The sequence below is a fragment of the Protopterus annectens genome, chromosome 6.part0, assembly GCF_019279795.1.
Source record: "Protopterus annectens isolate FY-2018-M chromosome 6.part0, PAN1.0, whole genome shotgun sequence".
NCBI lineage: Eukaryota > Metazoa > Chordata > Ceratodontiformes > Protopteridae > Protopterus > Protopterus annectens.
In genome coordinates this window covers 433134584-433161751 of record NC_056737.1, presented here as the reverse complement: position 1 = coordinate 433161751, position 27168 = coordinate 433134584, and the positions used below count along the sequence as shown (strand labels likewise).

At 38.6% G+C, this 27168-nt stretch overlaps 1 protein-coding gene across 2 annotated transcripts in view; it reads right to left on the bottom strand.

Moving 5' to 3' along the window:
* Positions 1-27168, bottom strand: part of KNSTRN (kinetochore localized astrin (SPAG5) binding protein) — a 1051623-nt gene that overhangs the window by 750137 nt on the left and 274318 nt on the right. The window contains exon 1 of one of the 2 annotated variants that reach the window (XM_044074176.1): positions 24605-24707. The exons of the other annotated variant lie outside the window; for it this stretch is intronic. Coding sequence (XP_043930111.1) covers positions 24605-24611 — 7 coding nt within the window. The 5' untranslated portion in view covers positions 24612-24707. Of the gene's footprint in view, positions 1-24604; positions 24708-27168 lie in introns of those variants that run through there. 2 annotated transcript variants of the gene reach the window in all.

The following is a 27168-nucleotide window of genomic DNA, read 5'->3' as shown; positions in this document are numbered from 1 at the left end:
ATTGCAGAGCACTTCTCAGCCCTCAATGAAAATGGACTCAATCAAGCTGCATAACTTCAATTTCAGTAATTAAAAATATATCTCTATTTAGGATCTGTACCCAGACTATTATCAAATGCTTTTCTTAGCTGGCAACAATGTCCAGCTATTAAATATATGTCTCCAAATATTACATAATGGCTTGTTAATGCACAGTCCAGTCTTCTAAGAACACAGTAAATGACGAGTCCAGCAATATAATTAAATTCATAGGTATACTGCAGTGCATTTTACAGTTTTGACATTGCTTCTATAAATATAACCACAAAGCTGAAATGCACATGATTTATTTATTGTTAAACAATTTCCCACTCAGCAGGAAGCATGAGAAATTTAAGATGCAACTTTTTTTTCAAATACCCCCAGAAAGGAAAAAATATATATTACTATTTTAATTTACCTAATTTTAGCTGTATTACCTAATCTGCATCAATTGCACAGATTACTTTCATAAGCTGATTGATCTACGCATAATCAATAGCGGTACAAAACCATACAGTCAAGATTTTTTACATGATCAGCTCCTTGCTCTAAATATTAAATTCCTCTGAAGAATGAAAACATAACTGGTTTCTAACAATTCACTCCTCCACACTCCCTAGCATATCCTGTCCTTTCCTGCCCCTTCTTGATTCTTGTACATCTTTTGTTGACTGGATTTATTCCCACCAGGTTAGTGGCTTATTTTTAGGAAGACCTGAGGTGGCATTTTTAAACTGATCTTGCCAGGACACTATGAAAATTCCCAACTCTTTTTGACTGGGGGTCATGTTGGGGGGGGGGGGGGGTGAGAGAGAAGAAAAAGAAATCCAAGATGGGAGATGTTAATGACAAGCTTTGCAAGGGAAATAGTGCGGATATTAATAATAAAGTTGTTGAAAAAATGCTGAACTCATGGAAATGCTGGAAAGTGGGTTTGATGATAAAACCATTGAATGGAAATGAGCAGGATGATGAGTTGGCATTTCCTAAGTAGTAGTGGAGTGCTGTACTATGCAGATACTAGGAGTAGGGAAGTACTGAAAATGGAAACTGTGCTTCTACCGAAGGTTAGACAGGAGAAAATGCAACCAGTTACATGTATTTGCCACCAGAGATGCAAAGTGTGTGCAGTCAGCAATTCAGCTAGATGGTGCAGCATTTCAGGCTACCAATGGAGAGGTGTGCACACATGCTTCAGTGGTTGCAATACAACAGTGTGTGCAAAAGAAACTTGTGGATTACTAAAAAAATAAGATCAGTGGTGCACAACAAAAGTAAAAACAGATTGCCTATTGATAAGTACATTAAATGGGGCACCATTATAACACTACTTGGGTATAGTGAGAATGATGTTAACAGTATTAATACATTTAGAAAGTGATTTTTTTTCTGCAAGGTGGCATTTTAGACTTAATTTAGCTGAATGATTTGTGCACGACCATGAAAATAATGTGTGCGCTCCTGTGGAAGAACTGCTTATATAACAACTGAACTGTATAGTCTAAACAGAAGTTAATAGTATAATTCAGGACTACTGATCCATTACAGATCTTGAATTAAAAGTTTTTTTTTTGCCATCAAAATGTATAGAGAATTTAAAAAAAGAAAAATGAGGCATGGGAGATGGGAGCTTCATTAACAATATTGGATTTGAAGTTGATGAATTTAAGTATGGTCATCATTAACTGAAAGAAAGGAACATAAATATTGGGACAATTAAAGTCTTTTTCCTGTGAAGAAACCCCAGGATTGCACAAAGGTGATGCTCCCAATATGGGAAGTGAGTTAATTATAAAGGACAATAAAACTGCTTTGAAGAAAATGTAATGAATGACACTTGTGGTTTTAAATTCTTTTCCTACAAGATAAAGCAAATTTGGAGAGATACAAGAATGTACAAGGAGGTGAACATGTAAAAATGTAATAGATATACAGGACAGGAGAGTGAAAATACGCTCAAGACTGATGTTGTATGACATTAATGTTCAAAATTATGTTTGAGCAAAAGGTGGTAAAATAACAATGCAGTTACCTTGGGGGAAGGATGGATGTATCATACAGACTCAAAATAAATGTGCTATTTTAACAACTGCATAAAGATGATGAAAAAGGATTAAAAAACAAAGATCCAATTTCTACAACAAATAGGTTGTGGAAAAGATGCAAGAAAAGGGATAAAATAAATGAAGTCACATTTAATGTTATTGCATTAAAATGAGGGCAGACACTTAATTGTATATGAATGATGATACACTGCTATAATGGATATATATTTGAAGGATAGAAGATTTCTAGAAAAAGAACAAATGGGGCTTATTAAGGTTATAGGGAAATCTATTACAGGAGCTTGGTATGGCCATTTGTTCAAGAGATTATTACAATAATAATAAAAATGTTAAAATTCTAGATGTTATGTTTGGGATTCCCAGCAGAATGCTGATATGTGATTTAAGAACATGTCAAAAGCTGATGCACTTGGTTGTGATACAGCTTTACTATCTATGGGGAGAGAATACATTTTTAAGAGCTGAAGACTGTTATGGTTAATATACACATTATAGTTGTAGGTTATTTTAAATATAGCTTGAGAAGAAAAAGGAAATTATGCAATATATAAACAAGTGCAAAGTAAATTAAGTATGGGAAATTGTCTGTACGGAAAATATACTATTAATACAGATCTCAAAATTATTATAAACCAAAAAATAAAGCAATCAACTGCCCGTTCCACATTACTTTATAACCACCATTTAACTCTTCGGCTCATGCCTTAGAGAGTTCTGGAAGGTATGAGTCAGAACAATAAGTTGTGATGTTATAATAACTTTATTCAGGATGGGCAACTGGTAGTTTTTTTATATTAAGACAGGACTGACTATATACTGGTATCAAAATATTTCTAAGAGGTACATGGATACAGAAAGACTGCATATTTTACTGAACATCTAGCAAGATGAGTAGCATGAGAAAATACAGAAATAATAAAAGGAAAGTGTTAAAAAGATTGAAAGTAGAGAAGAAAAGAAGGGATGGAAAGATATTGTGGAACAACAGCAGTACAATGATGGATTTCTATAAGATATGGTCTCATTGGTGGATTTAGTGCAAGAAGATACATAAAAATCATACATAATGGAGGTGGAAATAACCATATATGAACAAGGAGAGAAACAAATGGTACCCTGGTACAAAAATGTCAGGGTGTGTAAGTAGAGAATGAAGTAAATAAGAAAAATATGAACAATGTTGCCAGAAAAGATATTTTTAACAAGTATTTCTGAAAGGAAGAATAAGTGATAATTTTATGGGGAAATGTGTGAAGGGTGAAGAAAAAGAATAAGGAGATTACATATAGACAAGAAAAAATTAAGAAAATAGTGTAAGCTGAAGATGTTATACAAAAATCATGCACGATGAAAGAAAATATGTGGAAAGTAAATTTCAAAAAAAGAGTAACTACCAAACTACGGCATTCCTAGGGTTCACATACACATTTAACACAGAAGCCATAGCATATTTGGATATTGAAGTGTTTAAAGATCCAACTCGGAAGAGAATAGCAGCCAGGATTCACAGGAAAGACACTTTTATAAATATGTATTTACATTTCAGTAGTTCCCACCCCTTCCATCAGAAGAAATGCGTAATAAAAGGACAGTTAGTCCGAGCAGCGAGGATGGTAACTATTGACAGTGAATTTACAGTAGAATGTAACAAGATAGCTGAAATGTTCTTTGCTAGAGGTTACCCAAGGGAACTTATTAATGAAATGATGGCTGAAATGATGTATAAAAGATCCAATGGACTTTATATTCCATTATTACAAGGTACAGTTTTACCATGTAATAAGATGGATATTACTCAAAAAGTGAATAGGTCATCGTTGTCATTCATTTTAACATATAGTCCCGAAAGTGGACAAATCATCTCAATTATAAAGAACTGGAATTTGTTAAGTAACAACTTGGAATTACGTACCTTGTTGGGCCCACATCCCTCTTTTACTTTTGAGAGAGGCATGAACTTGAAAAATGTAGTAGAAATGAAATAGCATAATGTTATTAGGAATCCTAGGATGAGCAACTGTGAATCTTGTAACTTTTGTAAACATACGAGTATAGGGTATACATTTAATATTAGGGATTACAGTTATAAGACCTTGTCAGGCAAGTACAATTGCAGTACTACCTATGTAATATACCTTGCTCAATGTAATTTATGTCCCACGTTCTACGTTGGGAAAACTGATCGTAGATTATGAGAGCGGGTGAATAAGCACCTTTACTATATTAGGAAAGGTAAGGTTGAAAATGCATTAGCCGCCCACATCAAAACTAATTCCACACAGTTTTATGTTTAGAGTAACTGATCATGTGCCCGGAGAGGTAAGGGGTGGTCCGAGATCTTTATTATTAGAAAAAAAGAGAACTGATGTGGTAGATTTATTTAGATGCTTGCCATTACCCTGGTATTAATGATAGCTGCTCTATACAATGTTTACTGAAACTTGAAAGTTTAAACAGATAATTAATCTATATAGTCATCGTTCTATATTGTTTTATTAACAACATAGGATAACATACATATTTATATAATTTTAACACACCTAAGTGTAAACCTATACAGTGAATGTAAGGTTGAATGTTGTTGGTCAGAGTTTTTAGAATTTAAACTGTATGCATTTATTTTACTTTATATATATATATATATATATATATATATATATAAAAATAAAATTTCATTGTTTACCTTTCATTACTAAAAATTGATTGTTTACTGCTTTATTATTTCATATGTTTGCAGTTGATGTATTTATTTAACACTGGTGATAATGCAGTCAATTTTAAATGAAATAATTTTGGTTAGTTTTAGTCTTACAGATTTAAGAATTCATTTGATTGGTTAATTGATTTTGTATTGAATAATTGAGTAAATAGGGGGCAGACAGGGAAGTGGATTTTAGTATAAAAATTACTTTGTACCTGCTGTTATTTGTCTTAAGAAGTCTGACCAGACGAAAACCGCTTAACCTTACAGTGTGGTACCGCGGTTTGTTCATTTGTTCATTAAAGAGCTGAATAGCTGAAGATTTCTTGGTGTCTGAGGTGCTTTTGTCCTGCAGTTTTGTTTTTTCAACAGTTTGCGGTGTCGGTTCGTTTTTGTATTATTTTGAAAGAAAAATGTGGAAAGTTAATTTAAAAAAAGAGCAACTGCTAAATTGTTTGGGTAAAAAAGGATAGTTGTAAATGAACTGGATGAATTTTTAAAAGAAATTAATGAAGATATCGTACCAGGACCTGACTGCTTAAGTTTTTTTTTTTTAATTAAATAAAGAATTATGAAATAAGGAGCAAGGAATGTACATCAAGTAACAGCAAGATACCAAAGCCAGACAATCACAAGGCATTTTTTAGTTATGTTTGTAATCTCAAAAGCACAACACAGGAATGCGCTGAGATGATTGTGAATGATGCTACCTACAACGAGGCTGTAGATATAGCTAACCTACTGGCCGATAAATGTAGCTCTAACTTTACCAGTTTCTCCCTTCCATTTACCCCTCAAAGTACACCTAAACTTGGTTCATCTCTAGCTATCATACAAGACCAAGTCCTAAAAGTGCTATCAAAAGCTAACAATACTGCACTGATGGGTCCTGGCAATATCTCGGATGCATCTTAAATAGGATGAAGCATGATTTAGCCATACCCTTAACAACACTGGTCAGTCTCAGCCTACATACAGGTTTTGTACCAAGCGAATGGAGAATAGCTATAGCCACTATAACTGCATACGACAGGACCTTCCACAGACCCATAACTTTCACCAGCCTAATATGTAAAGCCACAGAGAGACTATCACAGAATCAATCAGGACACGGGGAACCTCCAAACATTGCACCCAACTCAGTCTGGAGTCATCAAAGTTAAGTCATGCTTACTCAACCCAGTGGATTTTTTTGAAAAGGTCACTATTTATTTATTTATTTTATTTTATATTTGTTGACCGGGCTAGTCTAGCTGGATGCATATCCATTTTCAGCAGAGGCCCGGGGAGAAAAGCTCCACGCACAAATACATTAAGGCATTAAAAAGAGGGGTTACAAATACAATCAGGCAACAGTTAAACATAGTAATTAAGCATCAACATACATTTGAGAGAAAAAAAAAAACACTAAGAGAAAGAAAAAAAGAGACTAGGAAGGACAATAATTCAGGTAAGAAGGGGTAAGTAGTTGATAGTCAATGACTCTCAAGGTGGGGTATTTGTTATAAAGCATGAGAGGAGGGGAGGAGAAAAAGTACACTAAAGTAATGGATTAAGGCAAAATGGTACACACAGCATACCTCGACCTGGCCAAAGCTTTTGACAATTCCCCAGTCAGGCATAGTAGAAAAGTTAAATAAACTGGGAATAAACCCTTATGCCATCTGCTGGATTGCCAATTGGCTCATAGACAGGATGCAGTAGATCAAAATAGGCAAGTTACCTTCACAAGAGACCAGTCGAGTCCCCTAAGATTCTATGCTGGGACATCTCCCGTTTCGCAATACCAAAGGGCTCTGGTTGACTACGTTTTCAGATGACTGCAAGCTAGGAGCAGTCATTCAGTCTCTAAATGACAGCCATCCTGCAGGAAGGTTTGTCTCACATAACTGGTGTCAAAATCATGGTCTGAAACTGTATGCCAAAAAATGCATTACTGTATCCTTTGGGTAAGTCATCTACCCTAGGGAACTGTCACGATGACAATATGGGCTTAAGAGTTGACGGAGATGTTCAGGATTTGGAACTTATGTGGACAGTGACTTAACTTTTGACTAGCACGTATCTATTGTCATAAGTCATTCAATACTGCACAACTTATAAATGAAAGAACTCCATCTAAATCTAGGGATGTCATAGTCCCCCTTTACTCAGCCCTTATTAGGCCAATCATTAAATATAATGCCTCCTTTGGCTTGTACCTGCCCAAATACATGAAACAACTGGAATGACCACAGAGATGCCTAACTAAAAGGATAGGATGTTTAAACAATATGTCAAACGTGGACCGACTCAAAGTATGTCACAATAATAGGTATCCTGCAGACTGCTAAGAAGCGACCAATGTCTTGCATACAGGACATCCTTGGACCCATTATTTATGGATTTACTGCACATTAGCAAATCAAATGTCATCAAAAATGCACTGTCCAGGGATCTAAACCGCTTCTGCAACATCAAAATAATAGTTTGGAGGTATATTTGGCAGAAGATACTGTTACTGTGGAACAGATTCCCCATCCATATAAAACAAAGTTCCTCCCTATCCATTTTTAAGCCAAACTTAGATCTATGGATGAGAAACAGAAAATTGACTCCAGGACTGACCCTTGTACTACTAATGGACAGATGCAGCTGATAATTGCTTTATCCCCGTGCATGGGTCCCCTGAAATTATCTATGGTATGATCCCAGTTGTTCTCATTAGGGGTAATATGTAATTATCGACCCTGCTAGGAGTATAACCAAATGGGATAGGTTATTCTGAGCACAAAAAAGGGAAATTGGCTAGGCTTAAAATGGCCTGCAAGGGCAGCTAGCCTAGTACCCATGAACAAGATTTTTATGACAACATTGTACAAAAAAATATGCAGTGAGGTGATTATGTATTAGGATAGGTAGGTAACCACTGAAAATGGCCGGACCCACTAAACAGAGTCCCGAAACATGGAGACTGAATAACAGAAAAAGGATTACATACATATATCAAGACCAAGATGGCCCTTTCTATGAATATTCATTTTTTCTTATGGAGATCTCGAAGTTGGTAGATATAAGTTCAGGGGGTATAGGAGGCTTGGCCTCCCCTTGCATAAAAGGAGTTTAAAGGAGAACAGTGATGTTCAAGATTCACTGTTCTCCCAGACTTTCGGTCTTTTTTTTCTCGACATTAAAATGTTGACACTCTAAATGCAAAGTGCTAACTTTGGAACTATGGACTATGACTTATGTAAATGTTTTATGTTTATGGAATTGACTGTGGAGCAGTACATGTATGTATGATACATTAGAAAAAAAAAAGTAAAAATGTTACTACTATTAGTAAATTGCTTCTATGAGATGTAACAAAATATCTCACAGTACAGATCATGAGAAAATATGGGAAGTAAGAAACTATGGTATAGGAAATAGAATAAATGCATTAAAATATGTATACTAAAATGTACACAATACAGTTATGTTTCATGGATGAGCAAGGCAATAGCATTTGGGTACAAAAAGGCATTACACATGGATGCCCAATCATCTGAGTTATATTTGGGGTGATGAATGCAGTGGTAATGAACTGTCAAACAGATTTTAGAGCTACCCAATGTGAAATCAAGAAAGATGAGGTACTGTCTTTATGCATGTCTTCTGCAGAAGATTTAATAATTAAAAAACAAAAGTAGGAAAGATGGATGTCTTAAGGAAAACTGAAAATGAAATGAAGTAGGATCAAGTATGAATAAAGAAATAAGGGCTTTGGAGATACTGCTATGGAGGGGTATACTTTTCCATAAATGACACCTGCCATAGGTGAACAATTTACCTTCAACCTACCTTCCCTAAAAAAATCCTTCTATAACCCTACTGTAATATTCGTACTCTTCTATCATCTAATAAAGACTTACTCCAAGTACCCAAACTATCCAGTACAGCAGGCAATTCTCTCTACTCTAACTTCGTTGCTAAAAATTGGAATATTCTTCCACATAGTATTAGATCCATAAGCAATCTTAATCATTTCAAAATATCTCTCAAAAGACACTTATTTGGATCCTGGCTTTGCACATGTAACACTCCAGGTTAATTATTAACTTAGCATTACTTATAAAATTTGGCTGTACATACTAACTCTGTTAACATATCCCTTTTAACAACACTACTTCTCTATATGTTGTTACAGTCCTAGCTGCAACTCTCACCACTTAAGTATTACTAACTACGCACTACTTTGCCTAAGTTATTCTCCTTGCTTAATTTCCTAACTAATGTTATGTTCCTCCACATATATAAATTCAACCATATATTTGTCTATATTCAATTGTTTAGTCTGATACTATGTATATATTTTTGTTTTTGCATTTTTATCCTGTAAATGTGTTAACACTCATTTTTATCATTTTTTTTTTATAATTTCTATTACTTCTTGTGATAATTTGCATGCAAGCTTAGACTGGAGCTTTTCTCCCGGGTTTCCACTGAAAATTTCCCAGTCGGACCATCCCAGTAAACAAATGTAAAATAAATTTGGGAAGTAGGCAGCAATACTGAACAGAGCAGTAGTAGTGCTGGAAGTAGGCAAAACACAAAAGTAAGCATAATATTGTTGAAAACTTTCCAGATGCCATATAGGAAGTATACTTGATACAGTTGTGTTAGGGAAATTAGCTTACATAAGTGTGTATGCAGTTCCAGTAAATAAGGAAAACAAATTACTAGCAGTAGTTCTCAGCATCATATGGGGTTCTGGGCAGAATCTTATTAAAAGTTGAATGTTGTACTGTGCTATGGAGAAAGGGGAACTAGGGTTAAGAAGTTCATTCAGAGCTTCCCTGTGCCTGGCTTGGAGACCTGACTACCAGACCTTGGACTGGTTCTAAAACGGTCTCTGGACCTACAAAGCTGATTTTTGCACTTGCTCTATCTCAATGCTATCTAACACCTCTCTGCTGCATTAATTGCTTTGGTTGAATTTATCACAGTTTTTCAGCCTGCACTTGTTAAAGAAATGCCATCTGTTTATTACTGTACTGCTCTTAGGTTGTTTTAACAGTATTCTGATATTTCTTAACATCCTCTGATATGAGTTTGCGAAAATATTTCAAAGTTTTGCAAAGTTTTTAGGTGTTTGTAGAATTTCTATGTTTGCACACATTTTTCTAATTAGGGAACATTTCTCAAAGTTTGTGAACTTATTTCACACAGAGTCCTGATAATGCAGGAGTTCTGCCTTTTGTTGTAAAAGCATTTGTTACTGCACTTGAGCTCAAAACCACTTTGTTGTACATTAACAGGGTTTTATTCTGCACGCTGGTGGTGGGAGCAGAGGGCTGATTTAACCCAGCCAAGTTGGGAACTGCTGGTGGAAGGCTTATTCTGTGTTTATCCGATTGGCCTGAGGGCTTAACTCTATAAAAGTATTTCATCCTGCTTGTATAAAATGCTTGTGCATTGCGGCTCCCTGTGCCATGTATAGAAGCAAACTTCTCCAGTTTAAAATTCTCTACAGGAAATGCTCTCCACAGTCTCCAGCTGTTCATAACTGCTCGAAGAGCTGCCAGTTTGTGCAGAGGGCAGCACCACTGCAGGCCATCTAATACTATACTACTAAGCACTCTCACTTAGACCTTTAAGTGACTCTCCCCCCTACTCCTTCCCACTTACTCAGGATTTGGTATAACGGATAGGTGCTTCCCTATCACTCCGTTTCTGGCCTGGTGGATATTGGCAACCTGAGGGAGTGTAGTAACTGCCTCATTTTCATTGGGGACCATTTAATTTTAGAACAGACATGAGAGAGATGTAGATGCACAATGTTACTGGAGGTAAAGCTCTCACATGAGCATGAAAAATGCAAAACTAGGTTGTCAGCGTTACAACCAAAACACTCACTTCCCACATGAAGAAACAAACACACAGACCCAGATATGCAGAGGTACTCACCTGTAATCTACCCAAACCTCTAAGATCTCCTAAAAACATCTCTCAGCGGTCCCACACAGCAGCTCACACAACGTAACTCTGAAAATCATAGTAGCCCCGCTTTCAAGCCCATAAAGCAATAAACCACACAGTCAAACATTTCAGTTATTGGGGATTCTATTGTAAGACATACCGATGCCCTCCTTGTGACATCCTCACCCTGGGCCAGTAATCAAGGAGCTTGAATCCTCACCACTGACACTGGAGATGGACATTCACTTGGAACACAAATGGATACACTTAGTATTTCCAGATGCAGACCTCTCTGCATCAAGCACAATTTACCTTAAGAGCACACAGGGCAGATACTCATCCTGGGGTCTGGGTTTCTCTGTATGTCTTTCTCAGGTCCCCCGTAAGGCTCCCCACTTTCATTGTGAAACCAGTGCTTCATGTCTCTGCCCCAAGTAGCGGACACACACACACTGAGATTTAATTTATTTACACACACACACCCCTGGGAAAAGCTGGCACAGATTAATCCCTCTACCAACTTTACTCAGACTATAAGGTAGATTGACTACTAGCAGTCAGTTACTATAGGGCTCTTAAAAGGGTATCCAATTATGCTGAGTGAAGTTAATACTAATACAAATGATAATGTTGACCAAACTGCAAGGCTTTCAGGAGTGGCCAGAGTTATCACCAAATAAATGTGCAAATACTCTCAAAGCTTAAATATTTTCTGAAAAGGACCAGCCACAATGAACAATTTAAATATATTTAATAATAAATGATAAAAGAACAAGAAAATACTAAATATCAATTTACATTTTAAACAGAGTTTCAATAATAGGGAATATTAAAAATAATACTGATGGAAAGTTTTACACAGTTATATAAAAACAGTAATTAGCTAGTATCAATATCCATTCCTGATTGACTAAAAGAATTACTGTTCCCACTTACTGAATAGAGCAAGGCAAGATGGGTGAGTGGTCCTTGTTGTCAGATCCAAGACAGAATACATAATGCCGCTGAAGCTTCAGTCTTCTCTAATATTAAAACATTATTTCTGTACAGAATGACATCACATACGTCTGGTCATCTGACTATGTTTCCCACACTATCCCCCCATCATTAGAAGCTACCAGAGTTTAGCACCTATGTGCTACAATACGCACAGACAGAGCTTTGCTCAGATGTAGTGCAGCTGCTGGAAGTCAAAGTCATAAAACCATTTTACTCTTCCTACAGGGAGTTGCAACCCATTCTCTAGCATAGACATTGCGTCTCTGGCTCCCTTCAAAATTGTGGGACAACATCTTTATGGCTTAACCCATGAAGTAATTTAATTTTAAGAATATTTTGCAAAGTCAAGTGGATTAAGATTAACCTCTTCACTTCCTGTATATGCTGTTACAATGTATACATTTAAAGTTACAATAATGCATGTACATCACTTTTCCTTCCAGCAGGACACACTGTTGATCCACTTTAACACAAGCATCTGTATAAATCAGTTTGATGTACAAATGACAATTATTTACAAAATTTCAGCTAGCTGTGCTGGCATATGTTAAAAATCCACTGCCCTATTTCTCCTGGCACGGCTGGCAGTATCTCCTATTGTCACACCCCTTACCAGGCTAAACAAGGAGATCACAGTGCGCTGTCTGTAGCAAGGATCTGCCAGATCACACATGCACTTAGGTTTTTAAACCACAAATACCTGTATGGTACAGTCATAGTCCATGTGGATGTAAATGACCTAATATGCACCTCACTGGACTATATGGAAAGAGACATGATGGAGCTTTCTGAATATGTGTTCCAGGTAGGTATGACTGTAGCCTTGAGTAACATCTTACCTTCATCAGTGATGATGACACAGTACCAGCAAAAAATAACTGACTTCAATAATTGGTTTAGTTTCTGGTGTCACAACAAGGGGATCCGATATCTATCAGCTTGGGGAGGCATGATCGACAAACCACAATGCTTTTACAGAGACTGTTTGCATTTGTCACCACTTGGCTTCTAGATATTAGAAAAAACTATCTATCCCCATAGTGCCTTTTGTAGGCCATACTAAGCTATGAAATCCTCCTACAAAACAAAAACAAATCACTCACAACTACCTAAAGGTTCTCCTGCTCAATGCCAAGAGTTTAAAGAACAGCACTCCCTGGAAGCACTTCTCACCCTGGAGAATGTAGACATATGTGTAGTTACAAAACATGGTTCAGAGCCATGGAAAGCACCCCAGCTATCAAGGGCTACAATACCTTTCATACATTTTGATCTCCTTCGGCTCAGTATAAAACAAAAAGAGGTGTTCACAAAGGACACTGCTAGGCTGGGTCCAACAACATGACTCACTTGAGTGTCACTATGCCCAACTAACCGTAAGTGAGACCCCTTATCATATACTTGCTAGCTTCAGATTCCCTAATAAGAGAGTCTGGAAACCAAACCTCCTATCTAAACCTACTGGAATCTCTTAACATTTAGCCTAACACCATACTTACTGCGACTTCAATTACCAATTCATAAATAAATTGGTAGACTTATATGACCCATAATTCACTTGTTCAGAGGTTTTTGGACATTATCAACACAAACAACCTGGGGCAACTAGTTAGTTCCCCAACCTAAAGAAGCAAATATCCCAGACTTAGTACTCACAAACATGGGGGGATTCTGCTCCCACTCTTGCATTAACTACTCCTCGGCAAGATCTCACCACAAAATGATCTCTTTCAGTAGTAAAACTAACCAAGAACCACATCAAACTCCAAACCTGTTAAGTACTTTGCTAAGGACAATTACCTCAAACTAAGTGACAGCTTATTAAACTTCCAAGCACCTCCGAACCCGGAAGACAATGATGCCTATTCTGAGCTGTACACAAAGGCACTGTATGACCACATTCATAGCTGTATAGAGAAGGCAGTACCCATCAGAGTCAAACCTATGATTACCAGCAAAAATAAATCACCCTGGTGGACCCAGAGCATAAATAGGCTATTCAACAAAAGGAAAAAAATCCTCTCCAAAGCCAAGAAGGAACAGACAAAGCAGTGCAAAAACACTTAATCTAAACAAATTAGAGAGCTGGTCAAATCTGCCAAAGCAAACTATAAGGCAAAGGTAACCTCCCAGGTGAAAGATAACCATAAGGCTTTTTAATTATGTTCACAACCTCGGGGGAAATGCTCAGCAATGTGCTGAGTTAATCATGAAATGCAACACTTACACTCAGCCTGAAACTATAGCAAGCCTGCTGGCCAAGAAGTTCAGTTCAAACTTCTCCCATCCACACCCAAAGAAATACCCAAAACCATCCCCCTACCAGTCATTATGTGGAACAGGTTCTCACTGCACTCACCAAAGTCAAAAACACAGCCTCCACGGTTCCAGACAACATTTCAGGATGCTTCTTAAATAGCTTACGACAGAATCCATCAGGGCCACTAGAAACTCTCTTTAACCACAGCCTCCAGATAGGCTTTGTCTCAGGAATGGAGGACTGCAACAGTTTTCTCGCTGCACAAAGGGGAGGGGGGTCCCCATCAACTGACCCAGGGAACTACAGATACATACGCTTATCAGTCCTATCTTCAAGGCCACATATAGAATTATCATGGACTTGATCAGTAACAACAAAGGAACTCCCCAAACACTATTTCAGACTCAATTTGGCTTTGTCAAAGGGAAGTCTTGCCTGCACAATTTAGTGGACTTCTTCAAAAAAAGTCACCAGGGCTATGGATGAGGGTAAAATGGTACACACAGCTTATCTAGACCTGCCCAAAGCTTTCAACACAATCTCCCACTCGGGGATCATAGATAAACTTACTGAGTTTGGCATAAACCCCAACACTGTCAGACACCAACTGGCTCAGTGACAGGACACATTGTCCAGAAAGATAAATCTACTACTGATAAGAAATCTATTACTAACGGTGTCCCATGGGGCTCAGTGTCAGGACCTTTCCTATTTGGTATATATTTCTCTGAAGTGAAGGCTAATGTTGGGGGCCACTGACTCACCAGGTTTGCTGACGACTTTAAGATGGGAGCAATCAATGAATCCCCAAATGATGTTGGCAAAACATGGTCTTAGACTAAATGCTAAAAAATGCATAATCATACGCCTCAGTAAACCAGATGTCCCTACAAATTATAATACTGATAGCACACCCCTAAAAGTAGACCCAGTGGTGAGGAACCTAGCAACACAGCTAGATAGTAGCAAACTTTGACCACCAGGTGGCTACTGTAGTGAGGAAATCCTTCTGTGTGGCTCAGCTTATAAGTAAAGGCATGGCATCAAGATCAAAGGAAGCAATAGCGACATTGTACTCAGCCCTCATCAGGCCCATAATGGAGTACAATGCTCCCTTTTGCATGTACCTAACCAGATGTTCCCTTACTCATATACCTAACAAAGAACTTACACCAATTGGAGCAGCCCCAGAGGTTTCCTCACTAAAAAAAACACTAAGAGTAAGACGCACCTTAATCAGATTGACTAAAGGCCCTATCTCTTTACTCAGTCTCATATAATTTGAGAGGTGACTTATGCCTGACCTACAAAGCATTCTCTGATCCAGTCATGATGAAAAATGTTACATATTCGCAAGAAAAATTATACAAGGGTTCTGTGTACCTTAATCTTAATTGTGACTAACAGAACTTGCTGTAGAGACAGATTAGTATTCCAAAAGCTAGCTCAGCTATGAAATAAACTTCCCATCTTTGTAAAACAAAGCCCATCCCTCACTCTCTTCAAAAATAATTTGGATAAATGGATGGGGAACCGTAAATTCACTCCCAGGGTACTGCCCATGTCCTTTATGGACAGGGGCAGTTTGTAAAATGACTCGGGGCTCCAACACTCAAAGACCCACTACCCTGATAATTCCCCAGATATGGGATGGGGTAATAAGATATAACACTGTCATATTCCGGGTATTATTGGCTAGGCTTGTAAAGGTTCTTCTGCCATTAGCCTATTAATCACCTTCTTCTTTCGGCTGTTCCCGTTGGGGGTCGCCACAGCAGCTCAACTGTTTCCATTTCTTCCTGTCCTCTGCATTTTGCTCTGTCACTCCAACCACCTGCGTGTCCTCTCTCACCACATCCAAAAACCTTATCTTAGGCCTCCCTCTTTTCCCGTTACCTGGCAGCTTCATCCTTAGCATCTTTTTCCCAATATACTCTGCATCCCTCCTCAGCACATGTTCAAACCAACGTAATCTTGCCTCTCTGGCTTTGTCTCCAAACCTTCCAACCTGGGCTGACCCTCTAATATACTTATTCTTAATCCTGTCCATCCTCGTCACACCCAGTGCAAATCTTAACATCTTCAACTCTGCCACGTCAAGCTCTGACTCCTGCCTTTTTGTCAATGCCACTGTCTCCAACCCATATAACATAGCTGGTCTCACTACCCTCTTGTAGACCTTCCCTTTCACTCCTACTGGTACTAGTCTGTCACAAATCACTCCTGACGCTCTTCTCCAGCCACTCCATCCTGCCTGTACTCTCTTCTTCACCTCTCTTCCACACTCACTATTACTCTGAACTGTTGATCCCAAGTACTTAAACTCATCCACCTTTGCCACCTCTACTCCCTGCATCCTCACCATTCCTCTATCCTCCCTCTCATTCACACACACATATTCTGTCTTAGTCCTGCTGACCTTCATTCCTCTTCTCTTTAGAGTATATCTCCACCTCTCCAGGGTCTCCTCCACATGTTCCCTACTCTCACTACAGATCACAATGTCATCTGCAAACATCATAGTCCACGGGGACTCCTGTTTGATCTCGTCTGTCAAACTGTCCATCAGCATTGCAAATAAGAAAGGGCTCAGAGCTGATCCTTGATGTAATCGCACCTCCACCTTAAACACATCCGTCACTCCCACCGCAGACCTCACCGCTGTCACACTACCCTCGTACATAACCTGTACCACTCTTACATACTTCTCGGACACTCCTGACTTCCTCATACAATACCACAACTCCTCTCTAGGCACCCTGTCATATGCTTTCTCTAAATCCACAAAGACACAATGCAACTCCTTCTGACCTTCTCTGTACTTCTCCATCAACACTCTCAGAGCAAACATCGCATCTGTAGTGCTCTTTCCTGGCATGAAACCATACTGCTATTAATTATTAATATTAGTTAATTAAATATTAATTATTATTAATGCTGTATTATTAATACAGCCTATTAATCACCTATGAACCTTTTATGTATTGACTATCCTTGCACTTGCTTTGAGTGATATAAGAGATTGTACAAGACAATATTGTAGGACAGTATTTATGGAAAAATATGAAAAAAATATGGCAAGTTAAAAATGAGAAAGAGGAAGACTAAATATGATGTAAAGAAATAAATGAATGCGTGGAAAAATATACTATAAAAAATGAAATTTGAAACAGACAATATAAAACTAAGTTTGATACAAAAAAAAAATCTTAGACAAAATTATGTGAAAAGTACAGCTGTGTACACTTAACATAACTGTAGATGTTCGAGTGTATTCACTGTTGCAGTCATCACATTTGGGGTTATCTGCTTGCAGTAGCTCTCAGTCAGCCTGATTATCAAAGTCTTGGGTCCTGCGTCAGTTGCTGTCTCATCTTCCATGACGTCAGGTAGTCAGGGGTATAAAGCATGCAGCCGATGACATTACATCAGTTTTTTCTTGCCTCAGATGTCAGGTGCCCCCATAATGGGATGCAATTATATGTATATATACAAGGTTACACCTCCAACAAAAAAGCAAATACACCAAAAAGCTTTAAGCATAGTAAACAAGAACAGAGGTATAGCCAAAATAAGTCAGGGGGGGCTGGAGGGAGGGTTACCAGGACTACAACAGTGAATACACTTGAACATCTACATTTATGGTAAGTGTACACAACTGTACTATGTTCTTTGTGTTTCACTGTTACAATCATCACATTTGGGTAGATTCCCAAAGCTAAGGAAGGGAGGAGGAAATTAGATAGCATTAGGACTAGCTATAAGGCCCTGCAAGACTGCAGTGGCAAAGCCAGCTCTGGATTTAGAGAAAACTGGCAAATGGTAATGCTTGGTGAAAGTATGTACAGAACTCCAGGTAGCAGCTTCTAGTATGTTCCTGGTAGGGACACCTCTGAGAAAGGCTGTGGAGGTAGATGCAGCCCTAGTTGAATGTGGTCTTATCCCTGGTGGGGTAGGTTTTCCATGGTGCGTATAGCAGAAATGAATGCAATGGCCTATCCATTTAGAAATGGTTTGTTTTGAAATGGCCTTCCCCTCTGCCCCTGCAAATGCAACCAGCAGCTGTTCAGATTTCCTGAGAGGTTTAGTCCTGTCCAAGTAAAATCGAAGTTGTCTGCGCACATCTAAGGAGTGTAGTATATGTTCCCCCTTTGTTCTGTGGATTAGAAAAGAAGGTTGGCAAATGAATGGACTGATTAAAAGCCGCACTGGATACCGCCTTGGGCATGAAGGAGGGATTGGCCCTGAGGGACACCCTGTCCGCATGAAAGATGATGAAAGGCTCCACTGCCATAAGGGCCTGTAATTCAGACACCCTTCTTGCTGACATGATGGCTAAAAGGAAGGCTGTTTTCCAAGAAAGGAATTTTAGCTCTGCAGTTGCAGCTGGCTCAAAAGGAGGTAGACAAAGTTTTTCCAATACAAAGTTAAGGTCCCAAGCTTGGGGCTCTCCTGGGTGGTCTTAAGTTTTTGGCCCCTCTGAGGAACTGCTTGAGCAGTGGATGAGAAAAGAGGAGTGGTTCTGTGTTGTAATGAGCTGAAATGGCTGAGGCATGAATTTTGATGGAGGAAAAGGAAAGGCCCTTGTGAAACATCTCAGTTAAGTATTGAAGAATCTGAGGTAATTTGGGTGCTGCTGTGCCCATCCCCTGAGTTTGGTTCCAGGAACAGAATCTTTTCCATTTTTGAGCATAAGATTTTCTAGTACTAGGCCTCCTTGCCTCCAGGATGACATCCAGCACTTGCTTACTGAGAGATGGTAATGGAGATATCAGGTAATTAGCCAGGCTGTCAGGTTCAAGGTTTGAAGCAGAGGGTGCAGAATCTGGCCCTCCTGCTGGGACAGCAGGGTAGAGGTCTGAGGCAGGTGCCAAGGTGCCAGCAGTGACACACTGCTCAAGAGGGGGTACCAGTGTTGGCGTGGCCAGTCTGGTGCAATCAGAATCATCCCTGGTTTGTTTGTTGTGTTTGATCTTTAGTAGTACCTTGGAGAGGAGAGGCAGAGGAAGAAAGGCATAAACTGATAGGTTTTTCCAGTTGAAGGACAGGGCATCCACTTTCCAAGCTTATTTGTGGGGAGTCCTTGTGCAGAATTTGTCCAATTGGTAGTTCTGGGGGGAGGCAAACAGGTTTATCTCTGGGCTCCGCCATTTGTTTATCAACATGTTGAAAGTCTGTTTCCAGTTTCCACTCGTGTGGGTCCATGAGATTTCTGCTTAGTTCGTCTGCCAGTGTATTTAGCTTTCCTGGCAGGAATTGAGCCTATAGGCACACTCGGTAGCTGAAGGCTGTGTTCCATAGAGCCATGGTTACTCTGCAGAGAGGGTTCCTCCCTGCCTGTTTATGTACCACATAACAGTGGTGTTGTCCATCTTTACCATTAGTTGTCCTGGAAGAATGTGGTCCTTGAAGGCTGTCAGAGCATTCTGTGCAGCTAACATTGCTTTTTGACTGACATGCAGGTGCATTTGACTTGGGTTCCAATGGCCCCGAATATACTTCCATGCCAAGTGAGCCCCTCATGCATAGTTTGATGAGTCTATTATTAGGGTTTGGGCGGCAGGGGGTAGACTGAAAGGCAGTCCCTTGTTTTGGTGGCAGGCCTCTGCCCACCAAAGGAACTCTATCTGTAGGCAAGGTATGATAGGAATCATTGCTTCTAGGTCCTGAGAATGTTGACACCATAGGCTTTTTAGGTATCATTATAGTTTCCTCATATGCAGTCTTGCATATGGAATTAGGAGAATGCAGAAGGCCATGAACCCCAAAGCTTGCAGTATTTGGCTTGCAGATAGCAGGGTCTTTTTGGCCATTAGTTTGAAGTAGGCTGTCAAATGAACTTGTTTCTCTGGCATGAGGAAAGCCATCTGGGAAGTTGTGTTCAAGCTTGCTCCCAGGAATACAATTTGCCGACAGGGTACAAGATGTGATTTATTTTCGTTTATGGTGTACCCCAAAGAAGTTAGCAATTTTTGCACAAATTACAGATGATTCAATAGTATGTCCTTGCTTTTTGCCTGAATTAGACAATTGTCCAAGTATGGGTATATTTGAATATTTCTTTGCCTGCAAAATGCAATGACTGGAGGTAGGCACTTTGTGAATACCGTGGGCGCAGTAAATAAGCCAAAGGGCAGTGCAGAGAACTGATAGTGCATGAAGCCTGCTTAGAAGCGTAGGTATCTTCTGCAAGATTCCCCGATTGGGATGTGCAGGTAGGCTTCCTTTAAATCCAGTCTTGCCAACCAGGCATCCTTGCCTAGCATGGGAAGCAACTGGTGAAGAGATAGCATCTTCAGTTTTGGGATCACCAAAAATGTGTTTAGGATAGAAAGGTCCAGGATAGGATGCCAGGAGTTGTCTTTTCTGTGCACCAAGAAAAGTCTTGAGTAGAAACCTTGTCCCTTTTCCTCTTCTGGGACAGTTTGATTAGCCCAGATACTTAGAGAACTTGCTTTTGAGCCTCTACCCACTGATTTGGGGGTAGATCTGGCCAACCGTATGGGGTAGGTAAAGTGTGGAAGTGGAATCTGTATCCTTGGGATACTATATTTAAAACCCATTTCTCCTGGATAACGAGTTCCCAATTTTTTGCCTGCAGAGCAATCTTTCCCCCTAAAGGAGCAGTCAGTTCAGGAGGGCTTGGAAGTTTTAAAGTTAAGTCACTGAGACAGTTTACCATGGGGGGGGGGTCTTACTACTCCCTGTTTTGGAAGTAGGAGCTCCCCACTGCTTAGTCCTGTGCGTACCTTGGGATCGAAGCCTGGGTGTTCTGCTGGTTCTGGGTTTGGACTGAGAAGGCCTGGAAGAAGCAGAAAAGGACCAATGCCTACTAAATCTGGGAGGCTGTACTTGCAGGAAATCTTTAACAGTTTGCATAGATTTAGCTTTTTCCTCCATCTTTTTAAGTACTACTTCTGCTTTGTTGCCAAACAGGCAGTCCTGGTTTAAGGGAGCATCCAGCAATTTAGCTTTAACATGATCTGGCAAAGATTGCTCCTTAAGCCAAGCATGCCTTCTAAGTATAGACCCAGTGACAGTAGCTCTGCAGGATGCCTCTAGTGAATCAAAACCACATTGCAAAGTATGCTTTCCAACTTGTTCAGCAGAATGCATTAAATCCTGTAAATCTTTATTTTCAGCACAGTCAGGAATCAACATCATTTTCTGTTTAAGAAATCCAATAATATGCTGCTATTTTAACATATGAAATTGGCAGTTTAAGGCCCTAATGGCCAAAGGTGCAGAAGTGTATACCTTCTGACCCCATCTATCCAGCACCCTGGAATCTCTATCAGAGGGGGTAGGATTTTTGGCAGTAGTAGCCTTAATGCCCTTGGGTACCTGTGAAATATTCTCAGGATCCACAGTAGGATTTTTACAGAGAAACTTGTGAGAGTCAGGAACCCTGTAATATCTATCTGGTTTTCTGGGTGCAGGAGTTAAGGAGTTAAGGAGTCAGGGGCCAAGCTACATTCCGAAAAGGCATCATCAACCATGTCCAGTAGAGGATGAATAGCTAAAGGCCTGTGTTGGGGCAGGAGTAAGAAATCCCTAAGCCTCTTTTTAGAATCAGAGTAATCCTGGCTTTCCCAGCGAAAATGCTCCCTAAGAGTATGCAAGGTTTCACCAAAAGAGAAATCCTCTGGAGGGGAAGCAGAGGGAAGAGAGTCCTCTGCACCAGAATCCTCATAGGTAGATGAGGGTAAATCCTGGTCATCAGAGGAAACAGAAATTTCAGAATCCTGATCAGAAGAATCATAAGAAAACTCAGTCCTAGGTCTCTTAGAGAGGGAAGGTTGGCTTCCCCTGATTAAAGTAATAAGGTCTTCAGCCATTCTTATCATTTGTTTTTTAGGCATAGAGGCCTGACCATGCGGTCTCGGCGTCAGTTTTCTAGGCATGGATCGAATTTTAGGCCTTGAAGAAGAAGATGATGGCATTGGTTTAATAAGCAAGTCAGTAAGCCTGAATACACCCTCAGAAGTCGGTGCCTGCAAAGTGGCTCCGGACCCATCCAAGATAGAGACATCAGCAGGTTTCACAGTTGAAGCATCTCGTGGCATACCGGACACTGAATGGGTCTCAGTAGAGGCCTGCAAATCTGAAGTAGTGGGTATCAGGGGCCACGAAAGTGAGTACCAGCAAACTGGCGACTAGCTTAGGAGAAGCGTCGTCGGCAGCTTTGGACCTTTGCGGTCTTGTATCTGTCTTTATCTTTGCGCTTTTTCGGAATGTCGGTAGTCAGGTGGCTTACTGAAGCCATATCTGGGTAATTGAACAGAGTACCAAAATATTTAGAAGCGTAAATATACAGACGACGTATAGTCCGTTGCTTAAATAAGGCACAAAACCGACAGCGAGGTACTTCGTGGTCAAGGCCTAGGCAAGGAATACAGTATTAGTGAAAATCTTTATGAGGTATTTGCTTTCCACAAGAAATACAATTATTGACTTTTACTGACATCGGTTTAGAGGAAGAAAGTTTCCCCAATGGGGAACTTTGCTTTAGTTGAAGACTTCGGTTCTGAAACTCGAAAACGAAAATTTCAGGAGTCGGCCAACCGGCACTTGCAAACTGTTTCTGCTTCGGGCACCTCGCGGCAAGAAAGACTGATGTAATGGCATCGGCTACATGCTTTATACCCCTGACTACCTGACATCATGGAAGATGAGACAGCAACCGACGCAGGACCCAAGACTTTGATAATCAGGCTGACTGAGGGCTACTGCAAGCAGATAATCCCAAATGTGATGACTGTAATAGTGAAACACGAAGAACATCCATGTAACACTAAATGACAAAAGAAAACAGAATTATAGTTGAAAGGCAATAAAGATTTACAGTAGCACAGAAAAAATATACGCAAGACAAACCTAATTTAAAAGTAGTATGGGAAGTGCAAGGCTGTTTTGTGACCATTTGAGTTGCCAGTCAGACACCTGAATTATAAGCAACAAGAATAAAGATTACATGTGAAAAGATGAGGACTTTGTGGAACATGTACTGCTGACCTGTAAACAGTTGGAACGTGTTTTGGCAGAATAAAATGTAAAACTGAAAATAAAGCTGCAGAGTTAAATTGAAAACAAAATAAGGTAAAATAAAACTAGTTGGTCTATAGTGTTAGTGGAAATGCTCTTATTAAAAAATGTTCAGCACTTTCATTTCAATATAATTCATGCTATTGCAAAAGCTTGAAGAATTATGAGTGTTCCATGAAAATTGACACAGCAATGTTATTTTATAGTAGTACCAGCAAAAGAATGGTAGAACACACAAATATTTGTATTACTATTTATAAAATCGTAGATGTGAGGAACTGCTAAGTAACTAAAAGTACGACTCCAAGACTGTACTGAAAAGGATACAGGAGTGGTTGAATCAGTGGGAGGTGTGGGTGTTTATATATGTATTTAAAGCATTTCAGTATAAAGTATACAATTATAAAGATTTTTATGAAATGTAAAAAATAAATAATGGTGTGCAGACAGTGAATAACAATGTTGGAAAATATAAAGCTCCCCATAATAAATTTCATGGCGTTTCTCATGGGGTGTTTTACATTCACCTGAACCACCATCAAGTGAGGGAGATGGCACCTCAGTTTACCATTTTATTTGGAGAATTGCACATACAAAACAGAAGCACAGTGTCGGTAATAAAAATCCAAGTATCTGAGGTAAAAATTGTACCTACCCATTAAGCCAAAGAAACTTTCTGTACATAAACTAAGGAGCAAAAAGGAAGAAAGGGAGAAAAAAATCTCCACTAACAGCATGTTGTATGACCCAAACAAAATTAAAGTAGTGGCAAACCATTTGTATTGCGTCTTTACACTTTTCACATAATACCCCAAAGCAATATTTTCCAATTCAGTGAAGACTTGAAAACTTATACCAACTTCCATATAACTGTCACCCAAGTCAAGTAGCACACAGTACCATTCAAACAGTTGTAGTGTACATCTGTGACAAAACATTTTAAGAATAAAGAAAAAAGGAAAATATTTATGCTCCTGGTTAAAGACTTGAAGGAAAACAACATTAAAGTTCACCTGATTTTTTTCTAACCAAGTCAAAGGGCACAAAAACATTTCATTTCTTCGATGATGACACAGCTTATATCCAGATAAATAATGTACTTTGAACATCTGAAGAAATGTATTTATCTGGGTAATCCCTCAAAAGAAGATCTTCTGTCTCTTGGGGCATGGACACGATGAGAATATGGTAGCAGCACTTTTCCCCTGCTCTGCTTCTACATTTATTTCTGACAGGAAATTATATTTTTAAACAATTCTAGACAACTTGAGTAAATTTCGATCAATCTTGAAGTGCTTGAGGATTGTAAAGAATTTTTTTTTTTTACATATTCCATTATTTTCCTGTCAAATTCTTTATGGGAAATATTCATCACTGTATCCAGCCTTATAACTAGTCATACAAAGGTAACTTCACAAGAAAATGTACTTAAAAAGAGATTCATTCACTACTAACATTCAAGAATCATCACTCAAGATAAGCTGGACCCCAAAATTGAGCATTTTAAACAGAACTGTTCAAAACAAATGGAACAAATCAAAGAAGCTCTGCTGCTGCAGAAGACCCAGATACCTGGCATCGAAGATTCTTTAAATCACATAGGAGGAGGACTGAATGAGGATGAAAATATAGAGTTCCTGTTAAATGTATTTATCTGTTGACATTTGTTGACTGGGAAAGTCCACTAGGTTATCAAAATCCATTTTCAGTGCAGGCCTGGTGAGAAAAGCTTCAGCATACCAAAATACAAAAATGTTAATATAGCAAGTTAACAGAACAATTGTTAAAATAGGCAAAACATAAAATAAAATAATACAAACTACAAGAAGTATTACATAAAGGCATTTTAGAGAATAAGTAAGACATTTAAATAAGGAAATTGATACATTTTAACATATTTATAATTTGCAGATAGCATAATATTGTACATGCAAATTATTTAAAGTTGAAAATAAAATGTAAAACAGACTACATGGAAACAGAAAAAGGGATAGAAAGAGGGAAAAAAGTAAGAGAAATTATAAAGTAAGAAGGCAGTAAAGATTATGAATATATTGTCAGGAATATAAGTTTGAGCAGAAATCTAGATAATCACTAGATTTATGGTGGGTTAGCTCAGAGGTGACAAACAATTGTGTTTAAGTGCCAGTTTGAAACATTTAGAGAGTCAAGTAGTGTGATTGAAGGAGGCAGAGAATTCCATATTTTAGCTATGGCAAAGGAATAAAGGCTATGTTTGATTGGTTTGGAAATGTTTAAGAGATGTTTATTTGTAGAACGAAGATTCCTAGTTAGAGTGTAAGTGTGCAAGATTGTCTGGAGTGATGGACAACTGCTGGGGTTATATACAAGTCTGTGAGCAGGAGTTAGTTGAGTTTAGTGGAGATAACTGGAAAATTCAAGCCAATTCAGTTTAGCAATTACAAGGCAGTGATGTATACGACTGGTCATTCCAGTGGCAAACTTTGCAATTTTATAGTAACAAGATTGGAGTTTATTCATATGAGAAGTGTAAAAGTTTGTAAAAACTGGGCTTCCATGAAGAAGAGTAGGGAGAAGTAGACTGTTAGCTAGTTTAGTTTTAGTATGCTTGTCTATATAGTGCTGGTGCCTAGAGTTTACCAGGCTTAAAATGTGTTTTTTTTTTTTTATTGTTGTATTTATATGTTGTTCAAAGGTGAGTTTGTCATCTATAGTAATGCTTAATAGTTTGCCTGAGTTCACTAATTCTACTTCTGTTTTATCTTTGGCGAACATTTTAAAGTCCAGAGTTGGTATTCTTGAAGAAAATAATTTAGTTTTTTGGGGGTTTAATAGAAGTTGAGCATCATCTAGCCAGGCTTCAATGGCTGAAAAGACTTTCTGACTGTAAGAGATCTTGAAAATTAGGAGCAGTAGTAATAATAGCTGAATTGTCAGCATATTGGATAAGTGTACTTTCTTGTGCAGCTGTATGGAGATTATTAAAATATATATTAAAAAGGAGGGGCTCTAATATAGCTCCTTGGGGAACACCAGTATTGTTAATTAAATATTCAGAATGTTCATTTTGCCATATGACAGATTGTTCCCTATTTAAATAACTGTCAAACCAGGTTAGGATGTCAGCTGAGCAGCCTATATTTTTAGTTGATGTAGAAGTTTGGGATGTGAAACTGTGTCGAAAGCTTTGAAGAGATCTAATAACATAGCTGACATTGGTAGACTATTCATCCAGAGCTTAAACACAGTGGAAGTGAATGAAAATGAGGCTGTAATGGTGCTGTGAGAGCTGGGCGAAAGCCATGTTGTATGGGTGGGAGCATATTGTTATCACATAGGATGTTTTAATAGTTGAATGTGAATACACTTTTCTAGGATTTTGGATAGTGGTGAAAGGATGGAGAAGGGCTGATAGCTGGAGAGATCATTGGTGCTATCTACTTTGTCTAATGGTGTAATTATAGATTTTTCCAGATGAGAGAACATATGTTTCTGTGATAGAATGGTTAATAAGGATACTATGGGGAATGTTATAGCAGGTGCAGTGAGTTTTAGGTATTCAAATGGAAGGCCATCAACAGACGGTGAGAGCAAGATCGGAGTTTAGATAGCAGTTTTAGTACAAGAGTGGTTGATATAGGCTGTAAGTTAAATGGAACAGCATGAGGATTAGTCTTTAGAGTGGAGGTTCTGTGAGTTCTGTCTGTTATGAGAATGATTTGTGATAGCAGTGGATGCATTAGTATTACCATAAATCTTTAGAAATGATTCTTTGATTAGTGTTTGTATAGAGTTAATAAAGTGTATGTTAAACATTTGGACAATCTCATATGGTTCATTAAAGATTTGGACAATCTCATATGGTTCTTTGTGTGGTGATGCGGAAGAGTTGTGTGTGGTTCCTAGGTTTAATAGTGATGAGACTGACTTACAGAATTTTTGGGGGTTGTTATTGTGTGTTGAAAGTTGAGCAGCAAAGTAATTTTTTTTGTCTTTTATGACTGATTTTATGGCTATGTGACAGAGTTCTTTATAACAGAGTTCATTTTGCTGGCACTTATTTTTCCGCCATTCTCTCCAGGATTTATCTCTTGATAGGAATAGCTGTTTAGTTTGTTTTGTAAGCCATGGGGCTTGGTCATGCTTAATTATTT